Source organism: Neomonachus schauinslandi, chromosome 11 (genome assembly GCF_002201575.2).
Source record: "Neomonachus schauinslandi chromosome 11, ASM220157v2, whole genome shotgun sequence".
Classification (NCBI taxonomy): domain Eukaryota; kingdom Metazoa; phylum Chordata; class Mammalia; order Carnivora; family Phocidae; genus Neomonachus; species Neomonachus schauinslandi.
In genome coordinates this window covers 3,441,137-3,456,482 of record NC_058413.1, presented here as the reverse complement: position 1 = coordinate 3,456,482, position 15,346 = coordinate 3,441,137, and the positions used below count along the sequence as shown (strand labels likewise).

General features: G+C 58.2%; 1 protein-coding gene across 11 annotated transcripts in view; it reads left to right on the top strand.

Annotated features, from left to right (window-relative positions):
• ANO1 (anoctamin 1) overlaps window positions 1-12,715 on the top strand; it is an 80,048-nt gene extending 67,333 nt beyond the window's left edge. For 7 of the 11 annotated variants that reach the window (XM_044919229.1, XM_044919228.1, XM_044919227.1 and 4 more), the window contains 4 exons: window positions 3,513-3,565; window positions 5,411-5,595; window positions 9,077-9,182; window positions 10,971-12,715. In XM_044919229.1, the coding sequence (XP_044775164.1) occupies window positions 3,513-3,565; window positions 5,411-5,595; window positions 9,077-9,182; window positions 10,971-11,213 (587 nt within the window). In that variant the 3' untranslated portion in view covers window positions 11,214-12,715. Of the gene's footprint in view, window positions 1-3,512; window positions 3,566-3,851; window positions 3,894-3,992; window positions 4,183-5,410; window positions 5,596-9,076; window positions 9,183-10,970 lie in introns of those variants that run through there. The other 4 variants (XM_021685599.2, XM_021685597.2, XM_021685595.2 and 1 more) reach the window with 2 other exon arrangements.
• The last annotated feature ends 2,631 nt before the right edge of the window (window positions 12,716-15,346 follow it).

Genomic DNA, 15,346 nt, shown 5'->3' with positions numbered 1-15,346 from the left:
TCTCCAGCGCCACCACCTGGGACAGCGTGGGCTCCGGCTCCTCCTAGACGCGCACTCTCCCAGGTCGAACCGTCCAGAAGTGCCATTCGCACCCTCACGCGTGGCCATGTGTCACACGTGTCGGTGATTCTGTCCGGTTTACCGCAGCCCACGTTTGCACCGTGGCATCTGTGGAGACTCCAGGGCCCGGCTTTGGGACGGGACGGGGAACCTTGGCGCTCCGTAGGGAGGGGCGCCAGCCAGAGCCGGGGCTCAAATATAGAGGTGTGTCTGTCACCATCCGTCTGTCACCCATCTGGACTGGATGACCCAGACGATTGGCAGACACTCTGCAAACAGACGCCCTCCCGGCTGGACTTCCCTGGAAGATTTTGCTTGTGATTTTAAGAGGTTTTAAAAACCCCTGACCTAACTGGCCCTCTGAAGTCCCTTCTGGCTCCCAGGCGCCTGATTCTGCCTCCGCCCTGGCTGTGGGGCAAGCCCCTTGCCCCGCACACCACACCCCTGGGTTTGCTGCTGCTCCGGGTCCGAGCTCAGCTTGGGGATTCCCTGGTCTCTGTGGGCCGCAAGGGCATCCTTCTCACCCAAGGCTACGGGCGCTGAATTTGGGCCCCAGGCCTCATTCACAAGCCCCCTCCCCAGATGAAAGTGACATTGCCCCTAGGGTTCCCGTGAGCTTGTCATGCCCTGCTCTGAGAGTGGACCCCAGAGGGCTGTGTGTGGCCTTGATCGCTTCCTGGGCCTTTCGGCATCGGGTCCTCCAAGGAACCTCTAGAGGAGGTTTGGGCAAATCTTCGGTCCCGCTTTCCCGGTGGGAAGACCAAGGCCAGGTGGTTACCAACGCTGAGCTGGAACCGGAGACCCCACGCCCCCAGCCCTCCGCCCCCGGGCCACCCGTTCCTGCAGCACCTCCACAAGCAGAGGGTCTGCCCAGAGAAGCTTACGTTGCACACCCGAGGCCTGAAAGGACAGGGCGCTGCCCGGACAGCCCTTGGGGATTCTGGAGCCCTGTGCCCGGTGAGAGTGTGGCCTCCCGGTCGTCACTTTGCCCTGACAAAGGTCTGATTCTCAGGCGCCCAGAGGCCCCAGGCGAGTCTGCGGTGGGTGTCTGTTTGCTTTGGCATCCTTTGCTCAGCAGAGCCCGCTTCCCCTGCAGCCTCGTCCTCAAACCTGCAAACCTCCGGGCCCTCCGTGCCCGTCGCAGGCGTGGTCCTTGCCACCACCGCCTTTCGCCCGTGGCTCCCCTTCTTTCCCTGTTCTTATGGGTTGGCTGCTCACTTCCTGGTTCCTGTCTGGTTGGTTGGAGGCATTATCTGCTCTTCTTTGACTGTAACCTTTCCCTGAACAGGCCTTTGTATTCCTCCTGTGATCCGTGTGGGGCCCGAGGGGATGCCAGGCCCCGGGGCCCCCACAGCCTGCACCCAGGGTGCCAAGGGTGGCTGGGGGAGGCTCTGGCTGGGAGGGGAGGCGTGGCGAGTCTCAGCTCCCTGCCAGTGGGAGCCCGGCCCCAGCTTCCCAGCCCTGACCTTTGACAGCTGATTCACAAGCTTCCTGCGCTCACACTTCTCCTGAGCCTCCCTCCCCCGCCCCGGCGTAAGCAGCCTCTGCCTGCCGTTGGCTCCTGCACATGGGCAGGCAAGACGAAATGCCTCCCTGTCTCATTCTTGGAAATGGGGTCTGGTGTCCCTCGGGGACAGCAGGGACATCTTGAAGAGGAAGACAGCTCCCTCCCCCCTTGGAGATTCTCACACAGGCAGCCTGAAGGGTTTCCTCTTGTGCCTGGAGACCATCGGAGCATGGTATGCTCTGCAGCGTGTGTCCCAATAGCGCAGACGGGGTCAAGACTCCCAGGGAGGCTGAGCCCGAGGGCCGGGGCTGGCGTCCTGGTTTGGCATTTTTTGAACAAGACCCCAGGATTCTGGCGTGGGGTCCCACGGGGGATCTTGGGGCTGTACATAGAGACGCCCCAGGGCCTGCGCAGTATGCTCTGTCCTGGGTTCCGGGAAGCTCTCCAGCTCGCCCCACAGCCTGGCCTGGTCTCTCCCACTTCCCAAGCTCCCCTCCCTCGACCCATTGGCCTGTCAGCGGGGCAGGGGGTCGAAGACCCATTTCCTCCCCTCGTGCTGCGCTCAGGTGGCGCCGCCTCCTCCAGGAGCCCTCTGCCTGGACACTTCACCTTCGCCAGGCTCACCCAGGCCCCAGCGCCCTATCTTGGAGGTCCCAAACCCAGACCCCGCAGGGCCAGGCGGGCCCCGCAGAGAACAGAGCCACAGTGCATGGTCCGGCCTGGAGGGGGCGCCACCATAGCCGTGGAGCCAGGCCAGCCCCGTTTGGGAGCCAGGCTCTTTCAGAAAAGGCAAGTCCAGATTCTTAAAAACACGTCATCCTGATTTGTAAACACCAGTCAGCGTCTGAGCCTGCGGCCTCCACTCTCGGGCCTCGTGGGCCTCTGGTCTTGCTCTTTGCAGATGGGGGCCCAGGTGGCCCCCCGGCGCTCACGGCTAGGGCAGAAATGCCCCCGTGTAGCTCCCCCCGCCGAGTGGCGAGCGGCGGTCTCCGCCCCGGACAGAGGAACCCCACCCTGCCACACTTTTCCATAATGACGAATACAGATCCCCTCCCACCCTTTCTGGGAAGTGCTGGTTATCCCCATCTCAGCTGGGTCCGGGGCAGGGAGAGACCACCCGGGACAGGTCTCTGAGGCCAACAGTGTTTGTGACATGTGCCTGGCCTGATAGGGCCCAGCTGGGCCGGAGGAGGGGGGCAGGCAGGGGCCCTAACACGCCCGGCCTGCTCTGGACCCTCACATAAGGCACTCCCTCCCCGGGCCCTGCTGGCCTCACTCTGCTGGGGAGGCCAGGGGAGGACCGTGAGTTTGTCTCCTGCTGTGTGGTGAGACCCCTGCTCACTGGTAATTGGGTGCAGTGCTGGACCCCGGGGTGGCAGAAATGGGGGACACCCAGAAGTGTTCTGCACCTCATTGATGTCAAGTTGTTATGCTCAAGTCATGACCCCAGCGTCCCCCACCTGGGGCCCTGGCATTGCTCTTTGACCCTGACATACGTTTAGGGGCCTGTCCCTAAATTCTTCTAGCACCGGAGGGACGTGGCAGGTCCAGGGCGTGGAAACCTCATGGGCTTGGTTTCCACTTACTCTTATGTGGACCCTTCTGGGCAGGAACCGCGTCCAAATTGAATGTTTGTCCCTCTGGAAGGAAAGGCTTCATCTAAGGTTTCAGGTTCACAGGAGAGGGCGCAGAACCACTCAGGGAGCAGTTGATTTGAAGCACCCCTTTTAGAAGCTACAGTTTGCCTCCAGATTCAGCTGCTGAGCCGGGACCAGCCGAGGCTCTGTCATCAGCTGCGATCCCCCCTGAGCTCCAGAACCTCTGCTTATTCCCATACATTTGACCACCAGGGAAGGGACCTGCTCGCCTGTTAGCTGGGGTTCCTGACAGCCCGGTGCAAGCCGTCCTGAAACTGTGCTTCTCCCCCCACCCCCCCCACCCCCAGGAATCTGGTACAATATTCTCAGAGGCGTCGGGAAGCTGGCCGTCATCATCAACGTAAGTGACGTCGGGGGCCTCTGCTGGACAGAAGTGTCCATTGGGTTGCCACGGGGCTGGGCACCCCTTCCAGGGAAGCCAGGTGGGGTCTCTGTCTCCAGCTTCTGTGTTGCCCCAGGCTGGCGAAAGCCTCTCCTGTTCAGACATGTCCCTTGGTCATACTGAGGCGTTGGGACGGGCTGTGGGTGGGAAGGACAAATTGTCCTCGACCTTTTTCTATAACCTTGAGCAAAATTCTCCAGCACGCCCACCCTGGCCCCTAAGTCGACTTCACTCCCTCCCCCAGAATCCTGAGAATATACAGAGGGAGAGGGAGAGGCAAAGACAGGTAAAGAGACAGAAATTCCTCCCTAGCCATCAGTCTGCTCTTATTTTTTAAAAGTTAGCCTTGTCCCTTTATATGAAATACGCGCCTATTCTTTAAAAGTTCAGGAAATGCAGAAACACGGAAACAAGGAGGAGAAGCCTGCCAGCCCCCTCCTACACCCACGTAGCTTGCTGAGGACTCTGCTCCCCTACCAGCCTCCTGCCCGACAGCCCTCCTCCCCAGCACCTCGTCCACATCCTCCTGCCACACGGTGCCATCCTCCTGGCCTCTCCTACCCCTGGGCCTGCAGGTTAGGAGGGCAGTGGCCCCTCTCTCATGAGAACCAGCCCTCTGCCTTCCCTGCGGCCGCCCATCCGGGTCCGCGTGATCACCCTGGGCTTAGCGGTCTAGCGGTCCCTAGCACATGCTTCAAAGCCAAGGCTAAACCCCAGCCATGCGAAGGAACATCAGACAGCCTCGGAGGTCCGCAGTGCCACCGCCCTGTGACCCTCAGCCCTCCACCTGCAGGCTGAGCCTGAGCCCCCAGAAGCTGACCCCTTGCACGCAGGCGGCTGATCCCAGCAGCAGACACAGCCTGGGGCCTGCACGCCCGCGATGCTGGGTCTGGGGACTGGGCCCCCACAGCACAGGAGGTGAGGCTCAGCCCCAGAGAAGAGACTCTCGGGGCCCTAGGACACTGCCTCTCCTGCTGGGGGCAGCCTCCCTGCCCAGTCCAGGCTCGGAAACCCCTGTTAAAGGGCCGCGGCGGGCAGAGCGTGCATCCTGGGCAGCAACAGCTCCTCATCCTGACCTGGGCAGGCAGGCGCAGGGCCCAAGACGGGAGGGCACGTTTTGATTGGGGGTCAGTGCTGGGGACGGGATGCACCTGTCTGGAGCACAGGAGTGCTGCCAGCAGCTGGAAACCAGCTAGACCTCTCATGGGAACAACCAAAAACAGCTAGCATTTATCGAGTCTCTAGAATAATCCAGGCCCTTCTACCTCATCCACCCACTCGTGCACACACAGCCTTCAGGGAAGGGACTGTCATTGCCCGTGGTACAGGTGAAGCACAGAGAGGCCAGGCAACTTACCCAACGCCACACAGCCAGAAAGCGGCAGGGCTGGACCTTACCCCAGGCTGCCAGGCTCCAGGTCCCTGCTCCACACCAACACCACACCAGCTGTCCCCAGAGACGGCTCTGGAACAGGATGTGCCGAGTCAGAATATCATCTTTCCATTCCCACGTTCCCTCTCAAGTACGCCAGGAAGGTGAAGCAGGCAGAGCACAGAGAGGTTAGGTGACTTGCCCAAGGCCACACAGCCAGGGAGAGGCAGCATTTGTCCCCAGGCCTTCCTGCTCAGGGGTGTCCTGTTCCCTGCGCCCAGGCCCTCCCAACATTCTGGTCGCCTGCCGACTTGTGGGCAGAATGTCGCATGACCAGACCCCAGGGCAGGGCCGCGCTGGCTCCCTTAGGGCGTGTCCCCCTCCCGCCCCCACCTGGGAGTCTGCACTCACCGCCCTGTCCCCCGGCCCAGGCGTTCGTCATCTCCTTCACATCCGACTTCATCCCTCGCCTGGTGTACCTCTACATGTACAGTGAGAGCGGGACCATGCATGGCTTCGTCAACCACACCCTGTCCTCCTTCAACGTCAGTGACTTCCAGAACGGCACTGCCCCCAACGACCCCCTGGACCTGGGCTACGAGGTGCAGATCTGCAGGTATGGCTCTCGACGTCTCTTTCTGAAAGACACACGTGGTGGGAAACCCCCTCTTCAAGCAAGGATTCTTTCAGGGGCAAGTCACAGAATAGTTCGAGCTTGCTTCAAGGGAAAAAAAAACTCAGGGTCGCAGTAGGAAGTGACTTACTAGTTCCTTTCATTAAGAAGGCCAGGATAGCTTCAGGCATGGCTGGATCCAGGAGCTACAGTTTGCCCTCAGGCCCCCTCTGGCACTGCCTCCCAGCTTTGCATTCCTCCATGGTGGCACTGTGTTCTGGTGGGCAGTGAAGACGCCCTGTCTGCTCAGCTATCCCAGTGACAGAATGTCTTCCTCAATAGTCAGCAAAAATCAGGGTTTAACCTCACTGGTCTATCGTGGACCACGTGCCCATCCCTAAATGAAACCCTGTTGGCAGGGGGTAGAGGCTAGAGCTGGGGTATGTGCCCGGATGTGGGGTCATGGTCAGAGGATGAAGAGGTTCTTAGGAAAACGGGGGTGCTCTGACTCAGGAAAGGGGTACTGGATGCTGGGCAGGCCAGCTGAGATGGCCAGACCTGTGGGGCCCCAGCTGCTGGCCAGACGCTTGGGGTGTGCAAGAAGCACCCCAGGAAAGATGGAGGCGGGGCTGGGCGTGGGAGGCAGAGCTGAGACCTGGCCATTCCCTGGGCCCCTTCCACATGTGCCAGCCTGGGCTGGGGTCTGGGGACCCGGGAATGGCATCGTCCCTGCTATCCAGGGACCTCGGTGGAGATCGGTGTTAAGGAGGGATCGTAGTTGGAAGCCCGGGTGAAGGGTGGACACAGTGGGGTCACTCCAGGGGGCAGGACAACGTGGGCAGAAGCACAGAGGTGGGAATCAGTGTGAGCTACTCCAACCGAGCTGAGACTCGGCACAAAAGAGCGCAGGGGCCAACATACACGTCCCAGAGCACGTGCGGTAAAGCTCGGTCCCTCCTGCCCGGGGAGGCCTGCTGGCTCCTCCTTGACACATAGTTCCTTGAGGCTGGCTGGTATGTGTCTGTCACCTTGACTGAGGAAAGGGGAGTGGCGGCACCTGCCAGGGTCCATGGTACCGACCGACAAGAAGTAGCTTGCAGCGACAGGACAGGCCCAAGAAACGGGAAAACGCTCCGCCCTCCCCCCGGAGCCGTTGGAAAAGGGAAGCAGGCGCCCCCGGCTCGGGTGGCTCCTGACCGCAGCGCAGAAAGCGGGCGTCCCCACTGGCCCTGAGCGACTCCGGCGCAGGCACACGGTGTTCTCTTCCGCGTCAGGGCAGGGACGGCACCTGCTCGGGGCCCAGGAACGATTAGAGCCGCGTCTGCCAGCTAGACAGGGCGCTAACACCGCAAGGCCTGCACCCCAGCCCGGGTCCAGCTTTCCGAATCCCGCCCACGTGCACGTAATGGGCCCGAAAATCACAGGGGAGGCCCGGAATGGTCCGCTCCCAGCTTCGGCGTGGTCACCTCGGAGAGGGGACGGCCTGGGGAGCCGGAAGTGCAGGGGAGGGGGCTCCAGACACCTGCCCCCATCCTTCAGCAGACGCACGCTCCAGGCTGGTGCAGACAGGCAGCCCCCCACCCCCTGGGCTTCCGCCCTGGACCCCCACACCTCCCGCAGCACCAACGCTTTCCCTGCATCATCTCGACGCTCCATGCTCAGCGCACAAGCTTGACCTACTTTGCTAAAGGTCCTTTTTGGAGGAAGAATAATTACAAGCAAAGAAGGCAGGAGATGTGTGGTCATCTTATTAGGAATTCCCTCTGCGTTGGTATTTACAGGGTTAGCCTCGGCTTCCAAGAACCGGACCCTGGGTCCCAGACATTGGCTAAGGAAGCAGCTCCGTCCCATGCATCAGCCCAGGGTCCTGGCCACGTGGGGGAGAGGCCAGGCTGACAGAGCCGAGACCCATTTTTAAGTGTCTCGTAGCTTTTACCCCCACGGAGTTGGAAGACCATGGATCCGACCACTGCGCTCCCTGGGATTCGGGCTCCAGCCAGGCCCTCCCCCGTCCGTTGGCCAAGATCCGGCAGCGCAGATCTGGGAGCTCCAGGCCCTCGGCAGCCGCGCCCACGCAAGCTGCCTCTCGCAGGAATCCGTGGCAGGAGGCACAGCACCCAGCCCAGCCTGGGGCGGTGGGTGTGGGGAGACGCAGAGCACATTCAGAGCTTCGGTCGCTGCCGGCCACCACTTATGTCTGCACTGAGGCAGGTGCTCTTTCATCTGAGCCCCAGAGCCACCCCCAGAGGGGGCATTATCATCCTCCCCAGGGGCGCGGGCAGGCTGGGTACCAGAGCTAAGCAAGGAAAATGTAAGATCGTCTCTGATCGAGTCAGTGCCGATGGTGGGAGCTGGCCTCTGGACAGGTTTAAGTGGGCTTTGAGGGATGCCTAGGAGTTTGCCAGGTAACCCCCAGTGCAGCTGGCCGTGAGCACAGAGAGGAAAGGGAGGAGCGAGCGTGCGTGGCCTCTGATGCTGGGAGAACAGGGGCTGCGTGTTCCCATCAAAGAGCAGGTTGTACAAGTCCTGTGTCACTCTACAGCTGGTGCCCAGATAGGATCGTTCCCAGGGAGGCCGATCCTATGTCTGGGTCTGGCAGCTTAGCACCCCGCGGCTCCTCGGAGGCTCCCATCCAGCTCCCTCCAGGAGTAAAGCTCTGTGGGCGAGGGGCCCTGTCTGCTGCGTGTTCCTGAATGTCCACCCCTGAAATGGGAGCTGGAATGTAGTAGCTGCTCAGTAATGCTTCTCATGTGACTGAGGGGATGCCTGACCGAGGCCCAGAGAGGCCAAACCACTGCACGAGAACACACAGCAAGGTGGTCACTGGTTCTGGGGTCAGGCCAGGGCTGTGCGCCCAGAGCCAGGTGCCTCCTCTTCTGGTCCCCAACTCCACCAGACCTCAGCAGCCAGCAGGGCTGCACCTACCACCTCAAACCCGGAAACTGCCCCCACTTCAAGCTTATTCTGACAGCTTTGGGGAAGCTTTTCCCACGTGTAGCACAGGATCAGCCCCATTAAAGCCAACAGCATCCCCGGAATTTGGGGCAGAGTCAGAGGGCCTGGGTAGAGACAGGACCCCAGGTCATCATCCTCACCCCGCTCCCACAGACTAGGCATCTCAGGACCTCTGGGAAGGAGAGGACGGGGGTGGGGTGCTCTGGCTGGGGGGACACTGCCTGCTGTCAGGGCAGTGGACAGGCAAGCAAGGAAGATCACCTTCCGTAGAACGAGGGCCGGTGAGGGGGGATCTGGGGGGAGGGTGTCTGCCCTGGGAGGAAGTCAGCGGGCAGTGTCTACGCTGATACGTCAGGGAAAGGGGCGGACGGGTGTTGCGTATGGATGAGGAGGGAAAAGCCGAGAAACTGCTGCCGGAAGAGAGGAAAGGAGGCCGGTTTTCCTGCTGCCAGCTCAGGGCCGCAGGGCGCCGGCCATCATCCCCAGTTCTGCTTGAAGACCCCCCATCGATTCCCGTCCATCTCTGCAGGTACAAAGACTACCGGGAGCCCCCGTGGTCGGAGCACAAGTACGACATCTCCAAGGACTTCTGGGCCGTGCTGGCAGCCCGGCTGGCTTTCGTCATTGTCTTCCAGGTGTGACAGGCCCTCGTTTCCGGAAGGTTTGAGAAGCGGGAGCTGAGGAAGCGCTCTGAGCCCAGAACGGGGTCAGAAGGCAGCAGCTGGCCCACGTCGGGGGCCTTGGGAGGCCTGGAGGCCTGGCGACCCCGGGTCCTGTGCAGGGACAGGTCCCAGGAAGGCAGAGGGAGGGCCTGGGCCAGCGCCAACGGAGGGATGTGGACCTCTTTGGGGAAGGCAGGCTTAGTTCGATATGAGTGGTCTTTATTGAAGGAGACGGGGAGAAAGGGAGACCCAGCTCAAGTTCTTGCCATCTCTGGGTGGCAGGAGACGTCCAAGGAGGACAGGACCAGTACAGGCAGGAGGAGGGCAGGGGGTTCCTGGCCAACTCCAGCCCCCAGCCAGGAGCCAGGGCACCCAGCCTCACCTGGTCTCTGGGGAGGGGACGGCCTAATAACCCTGAGGCCAAAGTGATTCCCAGTGGACAGGACCCGAGACTGGGGACCAGGCTGGTGCCTGCAGCAGCTACAGCCCCAGAGCTGGGGGAGCATCCTCAGCCATGTGGGCCCAGCCAAGGTTCCGTTCAGTCATGTACCCCTCACATCTGGAATCCCAGGGACTGGGTTTAAGCCCCAGTTCTGCCCTTTACAGAGAGTGTGGCTGTAGGTGGGACTTCGACCCCCCCTGACACCCTGCTGCCTCACCTGTCAGCTTTCCATCACCCTCTGCAGTGGGAACAAGTGTTTGGGGCTGAGTTTACAAGAAGCAGAGCCTGAGACAAGGATTCAGTGCAAGTGGGTTATTAAAGGAAGCTCCCCAGGAGAGGGGAGGGAGTGCAGCAGCAGAAAGGGAGTCTCAGCTGGAGACAGCCTTGCCTGATCCTGCGGGGAGCTCCAGAGCATGAACCCCAGCACACACACGGGCCTACCTTGAGGCAAGAGAGCGCCTTTGGTCTGCCCATGTCGGCTGGGCGTTGGCTGTAGTCTGTTCAGACCAAGAAGAGGAGATGGGGTTGGGGGAGGGGTGGATTTCCGTGGAAAGGAGGCAGCTGTGAGCATCAGCAGCCAGCACTGGCCACAGCTGGGGTCTGGGAGCACCAGCCAGGAAAGGCGACCTGGGGTCTGGGGGGGCGGGTATCAGCACTGTCCACCAGGTGACAAACAGCCAGATGTGCTAACAAGGGATCACTGGACAGAAGTTTTAAAAACAGATTTCAGTTCTTCTGTAAAAGCCAATCATTTGCTCTCTGTGCACTAGAAATTTCTCCAGGGAGGGAGCAGACTTTCAGGGTGGCCCTGGGAGGCCTTGCAAACTGGAGAAAGGCCTGTGACATCATCAGAGACTAAGTTCCACCGGGCTTTTGTGCTATTTCTATTCTAACTATTCTCCTTAAAGCCCAACACCTGTTAGATTTGGTGATGCGTGACCCATCCAGTCATCTCTTAAGCTTCCCAGACCAGGGAGTCAGAATTATTCAGAAACTTGCTATTTACTGAGCTCCGATTCTTTATAGAAGTCAGCAGCCGTTTCTGGAGGGCCTGCTGGCTGGTTTCCTGCCTCATTTATACCTTGGGGGAAACCGAGGCCAAGGGAGCCCAAAGTATGTGTCTCAGGTCACAGGCTGGGAGTGACAGGGTGAGTGCAGAGGAGGTGGGTGCAGTGGAGGTGGGTGGGGTGGGTGATGGGGAGGGTGGGGGGGATGGTGGGGGGGTAGAAGGCAGGTGGGGGCGGAGGAGGGTGCAGGGGAGGTGGGGAGCATCTCCTGCTGTCCTCCTCCCCACCCCCACACACTGACTCTCCTTCCAGAACCTGGTCATGTTCATGAGCGACTTTGTGGACTGGGTCATCCCAGACATCCCCAAGGACATTAGCCAGCAGGTGCACAAGGAGAAGGTGCTGATGGTGGAGCTGTTCATGAGGGAGGAGCAGGGCAAGCAGCAGCTGCTGGACACGTGGATGGAGAAGGACCGGAAGAAGGACGAGCCATGCAACAACCACAGCCCCAAAGCCTGCCTGGACAGCCCCGAGTACCCCGGGGGCGCCCTGTAGCTGCCCCTGGCCTCCCGCCGACGGGCACCCTCCCCCAGCCAGGCCCAGTGGCTCCAGTGTTCGTCGCAAACCTGGAAGACCACCTTCTGATAGGACAACATTCTTCTGTCTTTTTTCTGTTTTTTTCTCCTTGTTTTTGCACAAAATCATATGCAGGGAATTTTTTTATCTTTAGTATTCAAGGTTAATCAAAATGATCGCTGGGGATAGGGTGAGAACACGCGCGAATGCGGGCGCTTTGCAGAAACAATTCTTGGGAACCGCGGGTCTCCTTTGCAGTGGAAGGTGAACAGAGGCCTCCAGAAAGCGTCTTTTCAAATCCGCTTGATAGCCTTTAGAGAGATTCAAGATGGTGTTGCAAAGCCTTGGATAAACATCGTGCAGTCTTAGAGGGAGAACAGAAAAACGAGGTTGACACCAGTTCCAGAAGGCTCACCTGCCACCAGGTCGGATAAGTCAGCCGGCTTTTCATCTTTTGTTTTCTGTTCAGAAACCAAGAGACATTCTGGCCAGAAGGAGTGGTGCCCTGGCCCTGTCCATGCAGATGGCCTGTGAGCTTGGAATTTACTCTTGGAGAATCTTGGGGCAGCAGGTGTCCCTCAGGACAGCGGGTGACCTGCACCGTCGGGATCCCCACCGTCAGCTGCACACCTGCCCCTCCACCATGAGCTGGCCTCAGAACTGTCCATCTTCTTAGTGGGACAGAAAAAAAAAAGATGTAGAAGAAGAAAGAAAACCAGGTGGACAGAAAATGAGCAGAGAGAGAGGACCCCAGAGGCATTTCTGAAGATGGCTTCAGGTTCCATGAAATCTTAAGGCATCGGGAGAACATTCACAGCTTTAGAATATTTATTGGGTTTTTAAAATAATCAATTCTAGGGTGGATTTGAGGGTTTTTCTCTGTCACTCCAAGGTGGAAGGAGTTTATTTTATTAGTTAACCAAATATCATCGCGAGGAATTTAAAACACTGTTACTACCAAAGATTTTTATTAATAAAGCCTTCTATTTTGGTAATACTTCTCTATATTTTTACTTACAGGAATGTGACTGTGGGACAGTTACCATTTTAAAGCTTGTAAAAACGAGTCTCACAGATGGCAGGAGTGATCTAAATTTGCAGCCATTATACTAACCAATTATCTGAAATTTCTCAAGCACCAAGAGAAACCTAAAAAATGTTTCATCGAAGGCAGAGAAGAGAAATGGGTTTGCCGTGAACATGTGGTCGGCGTGAGGTCATCCCCTTCAGCTGCCAACCCTGACCCTGACCGCCATCCGTAGGCGTTTGCAGCAGTCATGGGGTCTGACGCTTCTAGTTTCTCTTGTACAGTAAGTAGTTGGAAATGGGGTTTTTGTATATAAATATTGTATTAAAAATTAGGTGATGACCAAAAATCCTTTTATGGAGACCAATTTTTTTTTTAAAAAGTGAATGTACACAAATTCACAGAGGACTGTGGCTGAACCTTCATGCAGCTAAATAAATTTGGATACACAACCACTGTCTTCACTCGAACGCTGTCCATGTGACCTTCCCCGCAGGAAGCTCGAGAGGCTGTCCCCAGAGCCCCCTGGCTGAGCTGCAGATTGGGGAGGGATCATAGGCGTCCACACCCCTGCAGCGCCAGACACATGAATGGTTTTGGATGCTCCTGGGACTTCATCATCTCTCCGTGTGCGTGCGTGTGCGTGCACGTACCTGCGTTTATGGGAGTCATGCTCACACCTTCCCAGCATCCTCTTCCACAATCCTCAAATTCCCACCCCTGGTCCCGCCAACCCAACACGGTAGCACTTAGGATTCCGTGGACCTAAGATGCCCCCAACCCTCTTGGGGACCCACCTAGAGTTGCCAGTGTTTTCGTTGGCAAGTGGGGACACTATTTCAAACTACCACCTCTGATCACCACCATTTCACGAAAGAAAGATATTTTTCACACCCAAAGCTAGCAAAGCTGCGCAGCCCTGCTAGCTGGGGACATTCCTTAGAAGCGGCTCGGGGTGATTCCACCTTGCACATCTCCAGGAAGAGGGAGAGCTTTGGCGCCCCCTAGTGCTCGAGTTCCTGCGTCCTCGAGAAAAATCTCAGCAAAGCTCAAGCTCACAATGTCCTGGTTACCGGCCGTCAAGAACGTCCTTCTAAAGTTTTGGAACCGCTTCCTTAGTCCAGACATGAAGGCAGCACCCGGGGGCAGCATCGCAGGGACCTCCCCTCTCCATGGGTCCTCCCGGAAGCCTGTGAGGGGGCCCATTTGACAGATGAGCAGCCTCAGAGTGGGGAAGTGGCTCGCCCGAGGTTACAGGGCTCCTTAGCACCTAAGCCAAGACTGGCACCCAGACCTTGTAGACATTCATTCATACAACGTTCAAGCAGACAGCAGTGGTCAAAGCAGACTGGTCCCTCCTCCCCTCAGGCAAAGACTTCTTGCAGAGGGTGTGAGATGCTTAACCAGAAAATGGACCCCAGAACCAGATAACGTCAGAGGAAGAAAGAGATGCTGATAAAACAGAACAGGGTGTGACAGGGTTGGTCAGGGAGACCCCTGGAGGCTTGAGCGACAAGGAGCCAGGTCAAATCCTGGAGGAAGGCAGGACAGATCAGGCAGCAGAAGGGTGTGCAAAGGCCCTGAGGTAGCAGTGTGCAGACAGCTGATTAGAGGGGAGGGCGTGGAAGGAGGCAGGAGACAGGGTAGACGGGGTAGCCAGGACCAACTCACACAGGGCTCCCTGGCTACGTGAGGACCTCGAGCTTGATGGCAGATGCCACAGCAGAGACTGGGTGGTTTTAACCAGCCCAGTGATGGGACCTGATTCACCTTTTGAGGTCATGGCAGCTGTCGGGGGGTGGGGGGTGGATTGCAGTGGGATGGATGGGAAGTCAGAGAGGGGTGTTGCAGAAATTCAGAGGGCAATAGTAGGGCTTGGATGATGGTGGTAGAGGTGGGTGGAGGAAAACCAAAAGGTGATGTCACAGAGACCTGGGATCTGGCCGTGCAAGGACCTCCGAGATGAGCTGGTCGGCCGGCACTGTTATGTCAGAGCAGAACAATGAGGCCCAGAGAGGGTCAGGGCTCCGCGGTGGTCACACAGCAAACCAGGCCCCATGGCCCCCAGTGCTGAGCATTGTCTGCTGTTGGTCCCGGAGTGGTGTCGTGCCCGCCCACAGATGACAGTGATGGGCCGTGGCCTGCAGGGGCCTGAGGTCTGGGGTTGGGGGGCACTGTGCTGGGATCTGCTTTGGGGATTCTGCTTCCCTCCCCAGGTGGAGGCTGCCGTGAGCTGCATCCAGCCCAAGACAATCTCCATTTGATAGGTCAGTGTTGGCTAATTTTTTTTAGTTGACTTAAAATATAAAAACCAGGCAAATCTACATAAAAAACCAGATTTGAATGTTCTCTTGAAAATTCGAGCCACCTGCCAACACAGGCAGCTTTTCAGCATCTCACGTCCTCACGTGACAAGCCTCAGGCCAGGTCCCAGTCCTGGGATCCAGGACCAGCTGAGAGGTTCCCTGGAACAGAGCTTAGCCAGGGTGTGTGCCTGGGACAGGGTTGTCCCCACGCCAAGGCCAGATTCAGAGCCCCTAGTCCAAGGTGCCCACCTCCCCAACCCCCACACACATTCACGTACAGGTTCCCAGGAGTCATCTGTGTGTCCCTTAAAATGACCCCCTACCTGTGGTGTGCGTCCCCATATCCAGGCAACACTCATTTTCCTGTTCCTGTTTTGTAAGAGCCACGGCAAAGTAAAAAAAGGCCAACTTTTGCCAGAAAACAGATCAATAAGAAGCACTGGTACAGTGCTGAATGAATGAATAAATGAGGGAGGGAGAGCTGGATGGATGGGTGGGTGGGTGGAGGAATAGATAGATAGTGGATGGATGGATATGGTTGAATGGATAGTGGATGGATGGATACGGATGGATGGATGGATGGATATGGTTGGATGGATAGTGGATGGATGGATACAGATGGATGGATGGATGGATATGGTTGGATGGATACGGATGGATGGATGGATGAGTGTTTGAATGGATGGATGGATAGGGGTGGATGGATGGATGGATGGGTGGATGGATGGGTGGATGGGTGGATGATGGGTGGATGGGTGGATGGGTGGATGGGTGGATGG